Raw genomic sequence first — 21,230 nt, 5'->3', positions numbered from 1 at the left:
ATCCCAACCTGATGCAGTGTCTGGTCTCATTCTCTGTTGGGAAGACTCTCCAACATGTGAAGCCATTTTTCTTTCCTCCTCTATAGCAGAAAGTGTTTGTAACAGGAACCTCCTTGTTTTTGTGTTCAAAACATATAAAATGTTCTCTTAAGTGTTTACAAAATGAAGTGACAAAAACTGGTGAGGTTCTTTGAAGCATTTCAAGCACACCCCATCATTTTACAGGGAGGTACTGCACAACTCTGTTGAAAAGAGTGCTCATGTAGTTTGCTGTGAAGCATTTAAAACGGTGTCAAAAAAACTCTCCTAAGCAGGGAGAAACCCTGCAGGATGTCTCCTGCCCCCACCATTTACCAACTTCACTTGGGGCCACAGAGAGTGACATACCCTCTAAAATCAGAACCTTTCCTTTAGTGATGGATGAGTCAATCCAATAATGACTAAAACATTGGAAGCTGTTCCAACAAACATCATTAAAAACTCAAAACACTGCCATAAACCAAGCTTTAGCAGGCAGTAAAGTTTTTATATCTGAGGAGCAATGGTAGGATTTATGATTCAAACACTGATGGAACCTTAAATATAGTGATCCAAGTGGAAATCACTTAGTTCATATGTAACCCTCTTTTGGGCTCTAAATGCTTCAAATAACAGAAAGAAATACCATGAGAAGAGCATGGGCCATCTTCACTCAGGGCTTGGCTTCAGGGTACAGGTCACGTTTGAGTCAGTGCTCTCAGAACAGGCTCTTTGAGCTAGGTTTGAGTGAAAGATCACACTTCAGAACAACTCCTGGCTTTCAGAATATGCTTGCAGAGTGTCCTGCATGCCAACCTGTGGTGGCTCTGCCATGTCCCTGGCAGTGGCAGGCAGCTGAATCATGCTGCCAGCAGCACAGCTGCTTTGAAAGTCTGCAGTCCCCCTCAGCTCTGCTACTTTGAGCGCTCAGTGGCAGCTCTCTGGCCTGGGTCTGTGATGTGCACTGATGGTAGAGCTCCTTCCTGCCACTCCTAAAATAGCTCCCATGCCTGTGCTGTGGGCTCAGGCCCTCCCAGCAGACCCCCACTGCACGGCATCAGCTCAAGCACCAGCAACAGCCCAGCTTCAGTACAATCCCTGGCTGCTGAAAAGGACTTTTTGAAACATCACTAATTTAAAGCTGGGGCCATTCATGTGTAGAAAGAGATCACACTGGGAATTTAACTCAGGCTTTAACCATGCCATTCAGCTAATAGTCCTGAAACAGGCTTCCTGCAACATAATGGATTCTGAATTGCTCTGCACCTCTGTAGCCAGTTAGAGCTGTGCAGAGAAACCACCCAGCAGTGGTGCTCTCAGCTTTGCTCAGGTGCTGAGACAGGACACCGCATTGTAGGAACTTGTCATGTTCACCTGGGACAGCACACAGAGCTTTCAGAAAGTGTTTCTGAACTTTGGAGGACAAGTTATCATTGGCAGCATTTCCATCTCACATAAAATTGCCTGTGATGAATAGGAACATGTAGATTTTACATGCCCTGAGCTAGCAACCCTTCTCGATAGACTTTAGTTCTGGTGAGATGAACGACCTCTTAAAGATTGTTTCTTCATTCATGAATTAAAGATCCCATACAGACTAGTTTTGTAGTGCTCTAACACTATAAGCAGGCTGAGAGAGGTTCCAAATTAATGTTTGTAGGGCTAGAGAATAACAGCTACTAGAGCAAGTTAATTACTGCTTTGCCTGGCTGACATATTCAGCAATGCCTTCACCATGCAAATTCAGTGGAGCTGAATAATGGATTTCTGAAACCAAATGGTTAGAGACCTGTTTCCCCAGGATGCCATTTAAATGAGTTGCCCACTTGAGATAGTTTTGAAAAAGGTTCATGGAGGTGATGAAGCAGAAAATAGAGAGGAAAAGTGCTGAATGACTAGCTGTGGTCTGTGATTATTTATATTTTTTATGCTTTTTGTTTCAAAGCAAGGTAGGAGTGTGCATGATGGTAGACTTTATTCATGCACATTGCCATCTTTATTTAAAATCTTTCTATGTTGTACATTTAGTTGTGATCACACACAGCCTAGTAACACTTTCATACATTTACTGATGCTGCTCCTCAGAAGGTTTCTCTTGCTTTAAAAATGCCATTGTCCCTTGCAGGGTATTTGATTTTACATGCTGTGTAACTTCCTACTAATGTGGTGATCTAAAATAGTTGCAATGAAAGGTTTCTCAGGAGTTCTTTTTTGTTAGTAGTTCACAAAACAAGAACAGAAGAGGAAAATTTACCCTTAGTAAATTGTGTCATTAAAAAGGGGGCTTTTATAGTATGAAATGTAATTAACATTTTTGGCCTTTTTTTGGCATTTAGGAATGGCATTTAAGTTCAAGAGTGACAGATTTAAGTTCAGAGGTCTAGACATAGGAACAACTCTGGCCGTTGAGGCTGTACATGTGACTGAATTTCCTATGACACTTTCTCAGACTGTAAATGGAGCTTTGGCTGCTGTTGGGACAGGGATTGTGTGCTCAGAGTGGAAAATGTGGAATGCTGACTGCATATATAGTATGTTCCATTAGCTTCACACAAGCCAGGTGGATGCTGATACAGTACCTCCACAGAAAAAGGTCACTGATATTTTCCTGTGTCTGAGCAGTGAAGAATTTAAGTCTACAACTTCAGCATTAATATTAAGATGCCTGCTGTGTCACCTGAACCTACATCAGTCACAGGAGTGCAGGGGAAAGGCCTTCACAGAATAATAATACCCTGCCCTGACAACAGTTTTCTGGTAAAGCTGATGCAGCACATTTTGTAGAGCTCCACTGACCCAAGAGGTGCCACTTGCCTGTTAAGAAGCTCCTCAGAATGGCCCCAACACCGCTCATCTGAGCTCAGCCACACTTTGCTCGTTGTTTTTCTACTGCCTGCCTATTCTACTGTCTGCTGGGTAAGGTTAATTCGTGAGAGGGCTGCTCCTAAGAAAGGTGGTACAGGCAGCCCCTGCTGTAATCTGCCTTGCCTTTGGAGACTTTATGAAAGAAGGAGCCCGAGGGAAGAGTCTGGCAGAAGGGCACCCCCAGGAAACAGTTTGACTGACTGCAGTAATATGAAATTGAAATTAAAAAGTTCCTGTGAAAACTTCCATTCCAATAAGTGAGTAGCAACAATTCCCATTGCTTTGAAAGGTACTTTAGCACAACTGGTTATTTTATAATAGCCAAATGTATTTAATGGTATTATTTTATCTAAATAATACTAAACTGTGGTTTGTTTTTTTTCTTCTTCCTCTCCTCCTTCCCTCTAGGATGAAAAGAATCAAGTATTAACCACAAATATTTGGCTACAAATGGTAAGTTTTGAAACAAAGTATGTTTGTTTTTCCCCTACAGTTTTAGAGTTTAATCTGGAAAGGGGTTTTTAACTGTCTATTAATGGTGTTCTAGACTAATTAAAAGCAAAGCTTAAGGCAAGCATATGTCATTCTATTATTCTAAATGATCTGAAAAAAGTTTTTACCTGAAATCTCTCTCCATTGCATTCCTTGATATATATGTGTGTATAATCAGCAACATATCTTAAATATTAATCTTAAATGAATTTTATGATACAACATATCTTAAATGTATTTTGTGTAATTATCCCCAAAATACTTAAGTACAAAAAGTAACTTGAGAGAAAGGGGAATATAAATCTAGTATTTATACAGGCAGACTGTTTCATCTGACCACTATCTCCATGGCAATACTGTTTAGCATCAAAAATCTAAAACTTGATCTAAGATATAGCAGAGCCTTGCTTAATCACACAGATTGGTACTAACCAAAGCACCCTGAGCTCTTTGCTATTTTAATCCAAATTAAAGGTGCTTCAGCTCCTTTAACAGTAGCTCTAAAGTTAAAGCAAAATGAAGCAGATCATGCCCTGCTGGATGGGTGAGCACTTTGTACACAGGGCTAACAGAGCAACCAGAAATCTGTTTAACATGATCTCTAATGCAGCCTTGACTATTAAGTTTTCTGCTGCCCTTGGATTTACGTCACTCAGCATCACCCTGTGCTCCAGTGTCATGGCCATGGGAACTCCTAATGTAAGCTGGGATAGGAAATGATTGGATATGTTGATATCCAGGATGCCTTCAGCTGGCAGTGAATGCAGCCTGCCAGTCCTGGCCTTCCCACCATGAGTGTGAGTGACCTGCTCTGGCAGCTCCTGAGGATGAGTCACCCAAAGCCACGAGAGCCACGGCTTTCAGTGCCTTAAACCCACACAGCTGATTTGCTTAGAATGACAGCCTTTGGAAAAAAAACCAGATGTATCCTGGCATCTCAGGACTTCCACATTACACAAAGATGAAGTGGTAAAAAAATTAGTGACATTTGTCAACTAAGAAGTTAATGTAAAGTAGCTTACTGGGAAAATGCATGTAAAACTTCTGAAAAAATCTAAGAAGCAGTTGATCAGCTGATAGAAGCTGTGTATAGATGGCTGTGAGCAACAGATGTATCTTAGCTAGAGAACTGTGAAACCAAGAACTATGAACAGAGCCAAGTAATTGAAGATTACCATAAAAAAAATATTTTCTGTAAAGCTAAAGGAAAAAACTGTGCACAACTCAGATCTTTTGTCTGGTTTTGCTACAAACTCATTGTAAAAAATAAATGAGATAAATATAGAAGCAGAAGCCAAAAATAAATACAGTAAACACTTCACAAAAGCTGCATGATGAATGCTATTCATTGTGTTGAATGCATCAAAATGGTCATTTATGCTGTTGTAAAGGTACAGGACTGTATCTGAATACCTGCAGCATGAGGCTCACGGGTAACTTGGTGTATCAAATCAAAACTTGCCTGTGACAGTAATACAAGGAATTCCATAGACCACTTTGATGTGAATACCCCATGAGAATGACCAATAACATTTACCTCCACAATACCCACTGGTAATTTTTCCTGACCTTAATGTCTATCAAACATTTTGACAAGGACCACTAGATACAAGGGGTAAGTGTTGTACATTTGCTCACCCATTTAAAAGTTTACATTTAAGAAAGAAACATTTAGCATTGCAACAGCTTGGTAAATCTGGACAAGTCCTCACTGTAAGTTACATGATTCCTACAGCCAAGTGAAGTTAATGTAAACATAATAATGGAGAAAGCACATAATGAAGCAGAGAAAATTTGGTAAATTTTGTAAAATGAATTGAACTTTATTCCTTATATCCTTGGTGCTCAACAGAAACCACCCTACTACCATGACAGGTCATTTGCACAGGGAGGAGTGATGTACAGCCTCAATTTCAGGAAAATGCAGCAGCTCATGCTGCTATTTGCCTGGAGTGCAGGAGGCAAGCAGCATGCTGGGGTAGCCACAATGCTCAGCTGGCTGCAGGCTGGGGCTCTGCTCTTGTTTCTCTGTGCTCTACCATATGTTTCAATGACAGAGTGCAGGATTTAGCAGTGCTGAGCTCAGATCAAAGCCCTGCTGGAGCAACTGTGCCAGCCTGCCTGTGCCAGCAGCCAGGCCTGGGCTGAAAGGAGCACAGGCAGCCCCAGGGCAGCTTCCTCTAGTGCTGGAAGTGCCAGCCAGGGAGGAAACTTACGGGACTGAGCAGTGCTATGGAGCAGCTGCCTCAGAGATTGCCCAAAGTCAGGCCCCAGGAGCTGCCAAGACCTTCTGCTGGCATTACCCTTGTGCCATCACAGTCATCTTCTGTCAGCAGTGAATGCTGGCTGCTCTACCCTATGCCTATTAGCAAGGTACTACAACCTGAGAATTTCCAACCACAGCGAACAAAGGTCCCTATGAAGATAAAGATAATGGAAGTTACTGTCTGAATTATAAAAGCAGTTCAATCCCAAACTGGCACCTGAGGCAGTGTGAACAACAAAATTCAAGCACCCCAAATCTCTTCTAGGCTGTTAGGTGCATGCAGTGTGAATTGAAAATGAGGGGTTTCTGAGTTCCACTGTGCTCCAGGTGGCCTAATTCACTCTTTCCAAACATTTCAGACCCTTGAGCTAAACAAGAGAACACCTATTGTTTCAGCCCATCCAGTCCCTAGAGAACTACAGTAAACCAGTGGATGAGATGACCTAACTTACTTTTTGTGTGTATGGCTTAGTACTGGACAGACCATTATCTGCAGTGGAACGTGTCTGAATACCCAGGAGTGAAGAATGTCCGTTTTCCTGATGGACTGATTTGGAAGCCCGATATTCTTCTCTATAACAGGTAGACATATTTTCTTTGTGTGTGGGGGGATGGAGGGAAGATCACAGAATTATAGACTTGCAAAATATCCCTGGAAAGCTCAACTGCTCCAGCTTTTCCTGGGAAAGGGGGTCTACATGAAGCTTTCTAGCACCCTGTCCAAACACAATGATAAGGCAAGATAAATGAATAATCATTTCATCAAAATGCCTAGATTTTAAAATAATTTTCCAAAACTTTCTAAGTGTTTGGAATACTGGAAAATTACCAGTCTCCTTTTCACAGAAGAGAAGGACATATTTGCAAACACTTTGGGAACAACAATATTGTCCCTACCGCCATTCTAATTGAGTAGCTTTTATGAGATGATGTTCAATTGTATGGATAATGATAATTTCCTCTGAAACTTTTTGATCTAAATGGTTACTGGTGAAATCAAATCTGATGTTTGCCTGTCAGGGCTTAGTTTGGGTTTCGCTATAGACAGGAGAGGTAATTGCCAGGAAGGATCTTTGCATTTTTCCATGTCCAGTTTTACTCTTATTCTCTCCTCCTGCTACAAAAATAGCTGAGATATTTGCTGTTCTCCTCATCAAAGTGTTCTGAGTTGGGCCTATTTCAGGGACAGACAGATTGCCATCAATCCACTGCAGAACCTTTGGCTGACATTGAGAGATTCTTTGGCTGTACTGTTCCATGGTAGTTCCCATTGTGGAATTTATTTAGTTCAAAAAATAAAACACTGAGAGCTGCCTGCTCTATAACCAGTTGCCTTTTCCAGAAGTTGTTGTGGGCTTGTGTGCTGCTGCCCAGGTACAGGAAAGAACTTACATCTGCCCTGCACATGGAGCACTGGCTCTGCTGTGGTAGCCAGGGTACATTGTTTTGCTGCCTGTGCAGATGTTGTCTTCCTGATGGCATTCTTTCCTTTGTTTCTCTGCCTATGTCTCTTAAGAACACACCCTGCTGTGCTTATCAACCCGATCCCCATTCCCACTTCAGGAGCTGCTCTTTGTTGCAACAAGACCTAGAGAAAGGCTGTTCCCAATGGCAGCTGCAGTTTTCTCCCATTTGCCTTTTGGTGAGCACCTTTATGTTCAGTGCTGCACTCACAGGTGCTGTTGCACTGTAATAATGGAATAACAGCACCAGGGGCAGCCTTTGCCAGGCACTGGCTACTTCTCTAGGGCCTGCATTGTGGCAGTGCTGTCCCAGAGGTACAGCTAACACTGAGGGATCTCTAGCTACCCTGGTTCCATAAAGGACAGTGTTCTTGGGAGAATCTGACAAATGACACCTTCATTTCCATTGTCCTGATGAACAACATGCTGTGTATACCATAAAACTGGTGCTCTACAACACCAATTTAGTGATTTCCAAAAAAATGAGTTATGACAATATTCTTCCTCGTATATATCACATACCTGGGAGAGACTTGCAATGTGCCTGATGATTTAGGCTTCAGTATTTAAGTATATCCAAAATGAAAGGGTAATAGTTTAGGAATTAGTCATATTAATATATGCATGATAACTGTAGCTAGAGTGGTTTATAGAATGAGAAAGGTCACAATAACCTGGAAAATTGAAACCACAATTTTTCTGTTAATACAGGTCTTCAAGTCTTCAGATTGTTAACTATGACTCAGTCATGAAATAATTATTCTACAGTTTCTCTATTACAAACACATATTTAATCCAAAAATCTTATGCAGAGTTTAGTCAGAGAGCAAAGCTATTTAAAATAAATTCTTATTCCTGTTTGAAATTACGTTGGGAATATTATGATGTTCTCTTCTAGTGACATGCCATTCTGAGATAGATGCTTTCCATTTCTATGCTTCACTAGGGACATGCATCTGCAGTTACAGAGAAATTAATGAACTATAAATTCACTTTCCATTTTAATGAATGCATGTTTCACTATGCCTTGAGTTCTTACACATCTTGCTACAGCCTAGTACAGAGAAACTGTGGCAGCTGTATTAAATTTTACATCCAGTCTATTGTGGGGAGAGCAGGGCCAGCTCACCTGGAGTTTTTCTGAGGAAAGAAAATCTAGGCCTTTGTACAAATTCCAGCATTGACTGTGTTAGTGTCATGTGGACTATCATCCACTTTTAACTACACTTATTAAAAGTGTTCATTTCTGGTGGAGTTATTTTTCAAATGCCACATAGTGTTCAGTATTTCATGGAATAACAAAAATTCTGGAAGTATGTCTCATCTTAAGAGTTTCATTTTTCCAGCTTTATTAACATGAGGTTAGGTCCCAGTGAGATGCTATCTGCTAGGTCCAGCTTTGTCATCTCAATGTCCTGTAATCAATATCTGCTTACAAGTGGTTATACCCTGAAGAGGAAATGTAACAGAAATTATTTTCTATCATTCCATTACATTTCAGTCCAGTTTCTTCAAGCTACTTAGTACATTCCCAATAGAAGCAGTGCATTTCAGAAATGATTAGAAACACAGCATGGAAAAACACATGCTCCTTTTTCAGAAACAAAGAATTTCATATTTGAATCTGATTACCACTGGATATTCTTTTAAGCATGTGCCTATGAAAGGCAAAGTCATGTGGCAATGAAATCAAGGTTCCTTGATCATTTGTGTTCTTGTGAAAATTCTATTTTTGCCAATTATCAGAAACAGCAGCAAGGTCTTAGAATCAGCTCCCTGGTGTTTAACTACTCTCCACTCCAGAGGAAGAGAACAGAACCCAGCTCAGGAGTCATTAATTTCCACTTAACAAGTGATTTGTGTGGCACAGATAATTTTACATCCTAAATTTGACTACTTATTTGAATGCCATCATCTAACCCTTATTAATTTCAAGTCAAAGCAATTATTTGTCTAATACAGAACCTTGTTGGAGGACTTTAGGTCTGGTTTTCTAAGGAAATGAGATTCATGCACCACTGTGCCTGCACATCTGAGAGAAAGTGTGTGTGATCTTGCTGCCCCTCTCCCCAGTATCCTCTATCAAACTTGGCAATGCAATCAGTAGAGATCTTTGCAGCACCAGTTTCTTACAAATATCACAAAAACAGGCAGCCAAGATGTGGAAGGAGAAGAATTAGAGCTCCAGCTGGAAGAGGAGCTGCAACACAAACTGGGAGAATGCAGCCATGAGCTGTGAAGCTGAAGGAGTGGCTTACACTGCTCAATGGCCTTAGAACTGAGTGCCTTTGCCCCTCAGGGTGCTAGAATCAGGCATCAAACATACACAATGCTGAGACTTTCTGCTTCTCTTCAAAGTTCACATTAAATACTTGCAAGTATTTTCAATACTTGTGAGCCTTCTGCTCACCACAGGAAAAAGTGCAACTCCAGATGGGCAAGTAATTATTTGGATTTAGCTTTTTCTTGTCTGCAAATTTCACAAACCAGCCCAGATATTTTTTAAAATCTAAAGTTATTCAAGTACAGAAGGGGGAAATAAAATGCCAATTAAAAACATCTAAAATAACAGTTGCTTTATTTTAGCTTCTGAGACACAAAATTTGCATCAGACTAGATCAAATATTAAATTCCTCTTTTCAAAAAAAAGAATATTTCAATAAGGATTTTCCTGCTAAGAAACACCTTTTAATATACTTGATTTTCTCCTAGAGTTATGAGTATTTCACTTTATGACCATCTCAGATTTTTACTGTTTTTCTGATAATGTCTTAAAAGGTGATTAGAAAATTACGAGATACTAAACCACTAATAGGCAAAGAGACATTAGAGACTTGTAGTGTTCCAATCAATCTGGAGATGCACAGATTTTGAAGTCCAGATTGCTGCAAGCATCCAGAGCCTGAGGCTTGTGTGGCTCCCCTGCCCTGCCCAGTACAGCTGGCTCTGCACTTGCCTCATGTGCCAACCCACGCCAGCAGGTGACAGCTTGGAGACAACAGTACAACCAGTTGTAGCCTGTGTCTCCTTGTGTTTCCCATGCAGAAGTCCTTAAAACGTTAATGCTTGGTAAATTCCTGGGACATAGTGCCAGACAGAATCAAGATATTCCTTGGCAGTAGATGCAAATTCATAATTTGGAGCACTCTCCAAATGCCATTATGATTCTTTTTCTAGAGACTTGCTGTCTAGAAACAGCACACCAGGGCAGTGCTGGCCATGTCACTGCACTGACACCTCGAATAGAGCTGCTTTTCCTTCTTGTCTGAATGCAGTTTGTGGGGTCTGAGGTAGATAATGAAGGCTGGAGCTGTGTTAAAGGGGCTCATGTATGAAATGTTGTAATAATGGTCACCCATACAAAGAGGTAGGAAGAGACAGACACTGTGTCTCTCACTATTCATTCGTCTCCTCAATATTCATTAGATGCTGTTAACACAGACACCAAGAGAACAGATTTCCCTGTACAGTTGCTTGAGAAGTTTTTAAAAAGTGCTCACTTTCCAAAAGGAAATCAATAGAGCCAAGGCACTATAATGAATCTAATGGGCAGGTGAGTGGCAAGAATGAGGTGGTTGGCCTTCCCTTACACCTCTTAATCAGGAGCAAACCCAGAAGCATCAGGCCAGTTACTCTGAGGCCACAGAAAACTGGTGGCAGGAGAAAAGCTGTCAAGTTTTGGAGGTGACATAGTCCTTTTATAAGAACAGATTTGTTTCAGACATTCTTCAGCCAGTCAAAGAGCAAATAACCCATTTTGGTTTTCCCCTGTTCTAGTGCTGATGAAAGATTTGATGCTACTTTTCACACTAATGTTTTAGTCAATTCTTCAGGACATTGCCAATACCTGCCACCAGGTAAGCTGTTTCCATGTCAAATTTTGGTAGATTACTTGTGTATGGTGTGGTTTCAAATTTGCCATAAATTCTCTTACATTTCATTTGTTTAGCTAGTGTCATCTGATAGATGTAAGCCTACATGCATTATGGTTATATGGTTAACACCTTTGCACAAAAACTGTCATACAAGATCCATGTTTTATTACAATTATGGAAATTCTTCTGTCATAATACACAATTTCAGAAGCTTGGAAATCTTCACTATAAAAAGATGTTGTTTATTAAAGTAATGTTAATGCCTCAATAAATTTTTATTTCGTTATTTTAGTGTTTCTTTTATTAATATGTTAACTTTACAGTAAGATGCTTAGCAACATCTTGGATGTACTTCTATTTGAAATTATTCAGTGAATGCTTCATCAAAACAATTTTTGGTCTGGATGTTCAGCAGTGGAGCACTGTTTCTCTTCCCCAACTCAATTAGCATAATCATTAGGATTAACTCTTCCTAGCATCTGAATTTTGCAAACTACAGCAGAAGAGCAAATGCTTTCCAGACAAATTAGGTTTTCTGCCTAAGATGTCCAGAGGGTTTCAGGGGTTTGCTTCTTGATTTAAGATGCTCTCTTAAGATATTCCACTTGGTGGGGGTTTTTCAGTTCAGTTCTGAAAACTGCTGAAGGACAGAGTCTGACTCAACAAGTGAAAAAGAAGCTCACTTTCCTCAGTAAATCAATATCATCTAAATCTAATAAAACAGCAAATAAATATTTCAGGATTTCTTATGTTTCAAGTTTTCTTACTTAAGTCAGTAAAAGAAATAGAAACAGATTAGATATTCTGCTTCATTTCTTCCTGAAATACTGTATCTTGAAATCTGAGTTCTTATCTGAATATTCTTCCACTATGTGCCAAAATGGAAGAGTATCTTTAAAACACAGTAAATAACATCAACACATTAATGGTACAGTTCTTTCTAATGGTACAGTTCTTTCCCTTCTCTATGACTGACTTTTGCTCTTTACATGTCAAGACAGGACTGAAACGAAAGATGCTTTAGAAATGAAAACCAGAAGGCACAACATAGAACAAGTTCTGGTTAAAAAATGTGCGTGAAATTCTGTGGAACAAGCATTTAAAATTAGTGCTCTTGTTTCAAATCTCACCTAGGCATATTTAAGAGCTCATGCTACATAGATGTGCGCTGGTTTCCATTTGATGTTCAGAAATGTAACCTGAAGTTTGGATCCTGGACTTATGGAGGCTGGTCCTTGGACTTACAAATGCAAGAAGCAGATATATCTGGCTATATTTCAAATGGAGAATGGGATTTAGTAGGTAAGCTCTCCATTCCCTATTTACACAGTGAACTTGCAGCCTTATCTCCACTGCTGAAATGGATGGAGTAACAATTGGGAAATGAAGAGAGAAATTAAATTAATAAATGACCTAGCCAGTGGCATTTGAAACTTTTGAGAACAGATCTCAGATGCAAAACAATGTAAAAAAAAAAAAAAAAAGATAAATTTGCTGCTTGAGTTCTGTAAGTATCTTTTATCTGATTTTCCTTTATCAGCTGAGAAAAAGTGGGAATTAGGCTTAAGTAGTTTTACCAGTAGCAAAACTTGGAAAACTAAATTTATCCTTTTCAAAAATAAACACCATAAACTACACAGTTTATTCAGATTCATTTCTGGTTTTCTTCCTCTTTTCTCCTACACAGGAGTTCCTGGGAAGAGAACTGAGAGCTTTTATGAATGTTGCAAGGAACCCTACCCAGATGTAACCTTCACAGTTACCATGAGACGCAGGACTCTCTACTACGGACTCAACCTCCTCATTCCTTGTGTCCTGATATCTGCACTTGCCTTGCTGGTTTTCCTGCTTCCAGCAGACTCAGGAGAAAAAATCTCACTAGGTAAAGTATTAATAGGATATTGTAAATATGACTAAGATGAAAGAGGTTGTCCTTTTAAAGTTACTTTTTAAACAGTCTTAGGCAGGAGGAATAGTTTGTGTGTCCTGGCTCACGAGCTATTTTTAGTGTTTGATGCTGAACCAGCAGAGGCATAAACAATTCCTGAGTACCTTCCTTAAGAAGCAGGCTTTCATTTTTTGACATTTATTTGCTGAATCTCACATTCATTAGGTAAAACTTGAGTTCACAAATATACATTTGAACACTTTAACACTGAATTCTTCTTAATACTACCTTTTAGTATTGAATTGCATTAAGAACTTATGGTTCTGTCTTCTCAGAAAGATTGATTCTAATTACTCCTATTTTACTTTTTATAGTGAATTTTAACTTAAGCAATGGTTTGTGAAACAAATCTGATTTTGAGTACTTGATCTTTAAGATGGAGTTTAACTATGTAAAGAAACCTTTTGTCCCATACAAAATTCAAACTAACTGACTACTACTAAGTAAACATTGCTGTTTAAATGTAGAAAAATTGACATTTTTCCAGAATATGGTTTAGTTGAGGGGTAATAGCCTCCTTAATTAAGTTGTCCTTCACCATATTTTAAGATGAATTCTTTGTTCCTTAATCCTTTCCCACCTGATGATGACTCGTTATTGTTTAAGTCTAGTTCTGAGAAAAGAGTTAAGTCTTTTTCCAGAAAGATGGAAACTCATCACTGAGCAACAGAAGTCAAACTCCAAAAATCAACAGTCCAGACTGCTTGGGCAAAATCCCCTGTAGAGCCCAACACTAATATCAAAGGATACCAAAGCCCATCCAAGGCAGCAAATCTGCTTTTGAGGAAATTATGTATCACACCGCCTGTAGCTTCCATGACAATTGATCAAGTGTCACATGTCCAAATACTCAGATTCACACCATGTTTCTAAAGCTAATGCAGTGCAAGAATTGCTTTGATTTGCCTCAACTAATTAGCAAATGATGATAAAAGTTGAACCATTACAAGGATGTAAAAATATCCATGTCTGTGCAAGCATTGGCACGGGTTTGGCAGCACTGCTACCCTGAACTTGAGGCAGTACAAGGAAGGACATGAGAACCACTAACGTGCTGGAGCAGGATTACTGTGGGATTGCATCTTGCAGAGAACATTCCTTCAGATTCATTTTGTTTCTCTCCCTTTTGTAATTACAAGCTACTGATTTGATTTTGTACTTCATGTTTATCTTTTAGGTATAACAGTTTTATTGTCTCTCACTGTGTTCATGCTGCTCGTGGCTGAAATTATGCCAGCAACCTCTGACTCTGTGCCATTAATTGGTAAGCTTTTAATCATTTGGATTTTTTTAGCAAACAAGGTACAGTGACTTTGCACAAAGGCCAGCATTAAGGCAAATCACCAGCTGTAAAATGGATGACTGCAACTAAATTAGAAAAATATTGCCAGTTGGTAAGAGCTCTGATGGGTGCTCTCTGCTCTGAATGAAATAAACAACCTATGTGTATTTGGGGAAGGAAAAAGACAATCAATTTTCCATGGAAGAATTTGTTGCAGTTTTGACGCAATTAGCCTGATTGTGTTCTGTATTCCTAATTCCAATTAGGAAACTGGAACACATGAGCTAAATGTAATTAAATCTTCCCACTGTAATTGTTCAAACAAAAAGAGAAACTTTTCAAAACAAGTACCAGTCAGTTTATATAATAATGCTGAAATAAAATTAGAAGGCAGCCTGTGTCAAGGTTTCTTAAAAAAGGCAGGTGCTCAGTTCCACAAAAACAACAGCTGAACACTGGCTATCCCCTCAAAATAACACCCAATATTTCTGCTGTTGAGCAATCTTTCACAAGTACCTAGAGAAGGTACTTGCTCTAGGTACTTGAAAAACATACAAAACTGGAAAAAGAACTACATGCTTTGAATGCATATATAAACACCCCTTATTAAAGCTATATCAGCCAAAGTATGTTCCTGTAATTATTTCTTTATTTTGCAGCTCAGTATTTTGCCAGCACTATGATTATTGTTGGTCTTTCTGTTGTTGTCACTGTTATTGTTCTACAATACCACCATCATGATCCAGATGGAGGAAAAATGCCCAAATGGGTAAGATTTGATTTTCCTTCACTATCCATGGCATAAATGTCCAGCTCAGGGATGCAATAGAGTAGCTAATGGCCCATGATTACCTCCTCCTATTAAAAACATATAAATCCTTCCCAGACATTTTGTTTGGAAAAGCAGTTTCACCAGAAATGAAGTGTCCAGATATGTTCCATGTGGTTGGTTTCTTAGAAAATATTTGTGTACAAGAGAGAATGAATATACCTCCACTAACTTCTCATGTCCTTCAAAACAGCTACATACAACCCAGGATTTTGTTAAAACCTAAATATATAAATGAAGGTGATTTTCAAATAACCTCCAGATGTTAGAAGTGAACCAGGTAGAAGAATAGAGTAAGGTGCTGATGGAGATGAGAAATGCATGAAGTGCTCTCGAGGTGCAGCTGTGCAGCTGCTGCATCCTTAGCTGCTGCCCAAACAGAAACATGCATAGCCTAAAAAGTATCTGTTAAAGACGGCTGTTAAAGTGGAATTTTCTCTGAAAATCCTGATATTTATATCTCTTTTCAAGAACATCTGTAAAGTCCAAAGAATTAAAGTATTTTTTCTAAGACATAAGACTTTTAAAATAATGTCTTTCTGTGAGGGGTGGGTTTTACAGAGAACATTGTGCTGATATTAGATTACTACACACTGCTGTCATCAGCTAAATATCCCCCTCCTCTGACTTCACCCAGCTCACGGCAGCATCAGGCCTTTCTTCTTTTTTCTCTCTAGAACAATGAGATATTATTATCCTTACTAGCTGGAAAAATGTGCATACAGCAGCACCCTGAGGACAAGAGATAATGAGGTATTCCCTGGCTTGTCCTGGGGTGGTGGCTTTAAAATTAATTTCAGTGAAGAGAATTAAAGGTAGGTCTCTTGAGACGTGTGTTTGATGACCTAAAGGGGACAATGTTTAGTACTGAGCCAAACATCCTCAGAAAACAGAGTACTTGAGGTTGAGGAGTGAGCTGGACTGTTGAGAAGCTGAAGTCCAACAAACATTATTTGGACACTGGTGTATTTTGGATAAGGCCCTCAATTAACAGAATATTATCCTTCTTGGTGGAGCTTGATAGTGTTTAAAAAGTAACAAGGGAAGATTTCTCTCCAGCTGGGATATTTGCATGCATCTACTCTGAGTAACAACCCATGTCAGAATAAATGGGCCAAATCTAATATTAATAACAGGAAAAAGTTTGCATATTATATGATACAATAATATTTAATTAGACCTCTGAAAAAGAAATGCTGGAATGAGGTCTTAAAATCTGATTTAAATAAATTACAGAAGATTTCATTTGAAGTGGAACAGTCTCTGGCTTTCCTGCATTTTCTGTAAGGCTGGATTAAGGCAATGTGGAAAACAGTAAAATGATATACACAGATTAAATCTGCAAAGTATTTTTTTTTTTAAATCAAAGTAATTTTTCCATATTTTCTTCATGCTATATCCAGATTTTTTTTCTAAAATCTGCAACACAGAGCCGTAACATTTTAAAGCTTGGTGGTCCAGTCCTGTCCAAAATCTCTTTCAGCAGCCCCACCCAAACAGTAATAGATATGAATTTAATATTAGAGCACAAATAAGAGAAAAAGAATTGTAACTTCATTGACTACCATCCAAAGCAGTGTTATTAAGACTATTAAAAAGTAACTCTTCATCAGTAAGAGTTTGGTTTGGTTTTGTCTAACTCACGGCTTTTAGTAAAGGTGGAAAATGCTGCCATGTCATTGTTCAAGTGTCAGGAAGAATCAACACTGTGGACACTCCCATCAGAGGAGAGGGGAGTCTCAGTACTGATAGTCAGCCTGAGGCAATCACTATCACTGCTAGAATAAGAAAAGAACCCCAGTGATTGGTAAATTAATCAGCTGGAAAACTCCAGCAGCATTTTCTAGAATGCAGTGCAGGCGAAGCAGACACCAGGGGCCAGTCACCCCCGCTGCCTGAATACCTGCAGCACCAGAGACAGCAGCTGTGTGAAGAGATGCTTATCCTCAAAAATTTTCTTTCAGACAAGAATCATCCTTCTGAATTGGTGTGCTTGGTTTCTGAGGATGAAAAGACCAGGGGAAGAAAAAGTGCGGCCTGCCTGCCAACACAAACAGCGGCGCTGCAGCCTGTCCAGTGTGGAGATGAACACTGTGAGTGGCCAGCAGGCCAGTAATGGCAACATGCTGTACATTGGCTTCAGGGGGCTGGAAGGGGTTCACTGCACACCCACCACTGACTCGGGTGTGATCTGTGGGAGGATGACCTGCTCACCAACAGATGAAGAAAACCTGCTGCACAGTGGGCACCCCTCTGAAGGTGACCCAGACTTGGCTAAGATTTTGGAAGAGGTCAGGTACATTGCAAACCGATTCAGAGACCAGGATGAAGAGGAAGCCATTTGCAATGAATGGAAATTTGCAGCCTCTGTAGTGGATCGGCTCTGTTTGATGGCCTTCTCAGTATTCACAATCATTTGTACAATTGGTATTTTAATGTCAGCACCAAACTTTGTAGAGGCTGTGTCTAAAGATTTTGCTTAACTCCTAACTAAAACCTGCTTCTCTGATTGGTATGTAGCAAATAAGAATGTGGGGTCTTTGATTGTTTTTAATGAGTATAATGCTTCTCATTGTCTGCTTTCTTTTGCCCCCCCCCCCCCTGGTCCTGAGTTCCTTTTAGAAGAATGGCACCATTTCAGAAGGGAAGGCAAGAGTTTCTCTCTGGGCTATGTCTATGTAGCTCCTCTGAGCACTCTTTTGTGGAAAATGCCAAGTGGCTGCATGTCCCTTCAGAATGATGGGGTATTGAACCACCACCTCTTACACATGTTCAAACTGGCTGTTCCAAAACAAGAGGTAGGCAATGTCAGAAATGGCACTTCTTCCAGACTTTGTTATAAAGGATAGTACAGTCCATCTTATCTATTTGAATGAGTGATCATAGACATATTTAAGAGAAGATTTAATCCAAATGGCTGCTCAAACAGAGAAAAGGGAGAAATGTCATGCAGCTCTTGAGCCCCTCACTTGCACCCTGTAGCTCCCTCCATGCACTTTGCATACAACATATATGACTTTCAGGATTTTGAATTTGTCTGAGACACCAGAAACCTGAAAGCTGAGAACACACCACATAACTTGTCCTTCATATCTTTCTGGATTTGACCTAGAAATTAGGCTTGAATTCTAAAACAGGCTTCACAGTAATTGTTGCAGCTTACTACTTACTACTTCTTCCTTCTCCCAGAAAGGCATTCTTTCAAATAATAGCCATTTTAACTATCAAAAAGAAAAATGATTGATTTAAGATGCCTTTATCATCACTTGCTTAAAAAAACCCAACCCCCACACTTGTCTCTTTACTGTTAACTGGATTCCAGTGTGGAAAAAGTAACTCAATGTCTTGTACAGGCTTAAGCATAAATGAAGAATCTAAAGCAAAAAAAGCCAGTAAATCCTGAGATCAAGGTTTCCATTTAAAAATTAAAAGTTTGATCTGCTGAATGCTTAGCCTTTTATATAACTCCGTCTGTTGAGTCACCGTAACATTGTCTTTACAAGAAAATTGCACCTTTTCTGCTCACTCTATCATCAGATGAGTACTAATGAATAATAAAGCTTCTGATATAAACTATTAACTGTATAAATATATATTTATATACACACACTGCAGATACATTCAAGGAAAGGTAAAAACTTAAATACAAAATTTCCTAAGTCTAGACAGACTTCTGCAAAGGCAAAACAAGTAGTCAGCACTTTATTTTTGGTTCTGAAATTCTGTTGTCAATATATGCTTAGTTTTGATGTCACTTTGATGTCTCAATGGAAAGAGCTGAGCTGAGAACATCAGGACCTGAAACTTTGTGTGCACATAAGAGCTGAGAATTAGTCTCTCACTGGCACACCAGTATTCCTAACCAGTGCTCTAAGTGGTACAAGATGTGGGTGAGGATTAGTTTAGCACTGGTTGCATCCTCTGTCCTACAGAATCAAAACTTTTTGGCTGAGACCTTCAGAGACACAAACTGAGGCCTGTTGTTATACCATGTTTTTACTGTGAAATAAACTCAAGGCCTCAGTTTATCTCTTAAAATGGATTAAAATTAAGTTGCTGTAATGCTTATCCTCCCTAAGTAACAATTTCCTTCTCAGAGTCTGCTCCCTTGAAAGAAGGAAAATCAAATCTCATGGAAAGCAAGCCCAAAGTCACCCCAGGTACCACTCTTCACCTGACTGAACACCTTGTACAAGCACCTTTGCACCTGAGATAGGGCAGGAGGAATGAAATGCAAGCAGGATATTTCTCAGTTTGGGAATTCTGTTTTTCTTAAGGTGCATTCCAAATCTCTCACTTTAAAGACACAAGCAAAACATTCAAAGCCTTCTTGTAACTGCATCCTGAAACCACGTGTCAGAATTACTTGTGAAGAAGTTATGTTTTCAGGAACAACTATTACGATTAAGCCATGTAATAACTCCTGCAAACAGTTTCTAGTTTATAGATTGCATATGAATGGGAAACTATGAGTGCAAACTCTGAAACGTGAGTTTGTTCATTTGTGAATAAGTGCACATATGTGGCACCTGCTCCTCTTCTGGGTAGTCCTTCTAGGCTAGGCTTTCTGATGAGAATGTTGATTTGCATTGGTATTTTTTCCTGCTGCAAGTATCCCTAAATAGCTATGTAGAGTGTTCCATTTAGTCTTTGTAAATTTTTGGGGTCCTCTTGGAGAACAGCTTTTCAAAGAAAAATGAAGAGCGTTGAGGATTACCTTGCACAGTGGAACACAACTATTGCACTCATAGTACCTGATGCATGTGGTAGAGGAAGCATGAGAGTTCCCCTCTTGCCACCCAAATCCCTTTACAGTATCTGTGGAAATCATCTTTCTAAATACAGGAGGATGGAGAAAGCAAACTACAATTTGACAGTAAACTTCATTTTCAGTGACAGATATGCCTACCCTCAAAAACTGGAGAGTTTGGCCTTACATGAAATCCTGCCAGAGTCTGTGCCAGTGAGTTGGTAAAACTGTCAGAGAGCTGGGGGTGCTGCTGAAGGGGCTGTGAGACACCAGCATTCTGCCCACACTGCCTTTATCATTGGCAGGGTCAATGCAAATGCACCAAGGGGACAAGGGAGCCCTCATTTTCCTACTGTTGACACAACCTGTAAACATTTGCTAACAAGTTAATTATACATTTTAAATGTAAGAGTGACTCCTCCATTATGTTACTTGGCACCTCTAAGTTAAATTTTCCTGTAACTGAGCTGAGCAAAATTGGTATGGTTCTTGTCAACTTGTGTGTGTCTTAAATATATTTGTGTATGTGCTAAACAATATTTTGATCTAAATGCTGTGAAAAAAAAATTATTTACAATTCTGGGCATAGAGATGGAAATTAAATACTGTATAGAGTATGTGTATATAATATTAAAGCCTACAAATTGATGGTAAAGATCTGTTATAATCTTAAAAAGTCCAGAGAGAAAATAAGAAGTGGTTCACCACAACTAAGCTATGACTCTCCTGACAAATTCAAAAGCTCACTCTAGAGCTCAGGTTTCATGTACAATACTATGTGTGAACAATGTATATTACTTTTTCTGTTTTTATATGGAAACATATTGAATATTTAAAAGATTTTTTAATATTTAAAAAATTATTTAGGTGTTAATGCCAAAAAAGGTTCCAAACATAAAATTTTAAAAACTTAGTTTTAAATACAGATAAATTATTTAAAAAGTATTTAAAATATTAAATTATTTTATATAGGAATTGATAATACTATGTAAGACTTTTTTTAAAGATTTATTTAAATTCTTTTTACAGTCTCTAGCTGCAGGATGTAGTCTCAGTTCACCTGTGACAATTAAATTCTTCACCTTCTTTAACAAGACAAGAAGGTTAACCAAAGCCCCAGATTTTCTTTCCTTTGTTTTACTATTTTTTACATTTAGAAACATTGCATAAAGGGCATTAGAAAAAGATGTTTCATCTGTCAGGTACTGATTGTCATATAAGCAACTCAATGCCTTTTCAGTCCAGTACAAATAAAAGACTTAGATCAAGAGACTTTTGATTCTTTTTCATTTTGCCAACATGGAAATAACTCAAGTGGTAGAAAACATGAATAGCCATAAAAGGAAGAGAGATGTCTGTGATTATATCAATCTGGGATGACAGTGTTCTTTGATAATTATATATAAATTCATATCCTCCTGCCAACCAGTCCCACACCAAAC

General features: G+C 39.0%; 1 protein-coding gene across 1 annotated transcript in view; it reads left to right on the top strand.

Moving 5' to 3' along the window:
* Positions 1 to 18,627, top strand: part of CHRFAM7A (CHRNA7 (exons 5-10) and FAM7A (exons A-E) fusion) — a 34,115-nt gene extending 15,488 nt beyond the window's left edge. The window contains exons 3-10 of the mRNA XM_059858225.1: positions 3,292 to 3,336; positions 6,114 to 6,223; positions 10,882 to 10,961; positions 12,114 to 12,281; positions 12,667 to 12,861; positions 14,105 to 14,191; positions 14,869 to 14,978; positions 17,003 to 18,627. Coding sequence (XP_059714208.1) covers positions 3,292 to 3,336; positions 6,114 to 6,223; positions 10,882 to 10,961; positions 12,114 to 12,281; positions 12,667 to 12,861; positions 14,105 to 14,191; positions 14,869 to 14,978; positions 17,003 to 17,521 — 1,314 coding nt within the window. The 3' untranslated portion in view covers positions 17,522 to 18,627. The remainder of the gene's footprint in view (positions 1 to 3,291; positions 3,337 to 6,113; positions 6,224 to 10,881; positions 10,962 to 12,113; positions 12,282 to 12,666; positions 12,862 to 14,104; positions 14,192 to 14,868; positions 14,979 to 17,002) is intronic.
* The last annotated feature ends 2,603 nt before the right edge of the window (positions 18,628 to 21,230 follow it).

Source organism: Haemorhous mexicanus, chromosome 13 (assembly GCF_027477595.1).
Source record: "Haemorhous mexicanus isolate bHaeMex1 chromosome 13, bHaeMex1.pri, whole genome shotgun sequence".
In the NCBI taxonomy this organism is placed as follows: domain Eukaryota; kingdom Metazoa; phylum Chordata; class Aves; order Passeriformes; family Fringillidae; genus Haemorhous; species Haemorhous mexicanus.
Note: the sequence above shows the minus strand (reverse complement) of the source record. Positions and strands in the feature narration are given on the sequence as shown.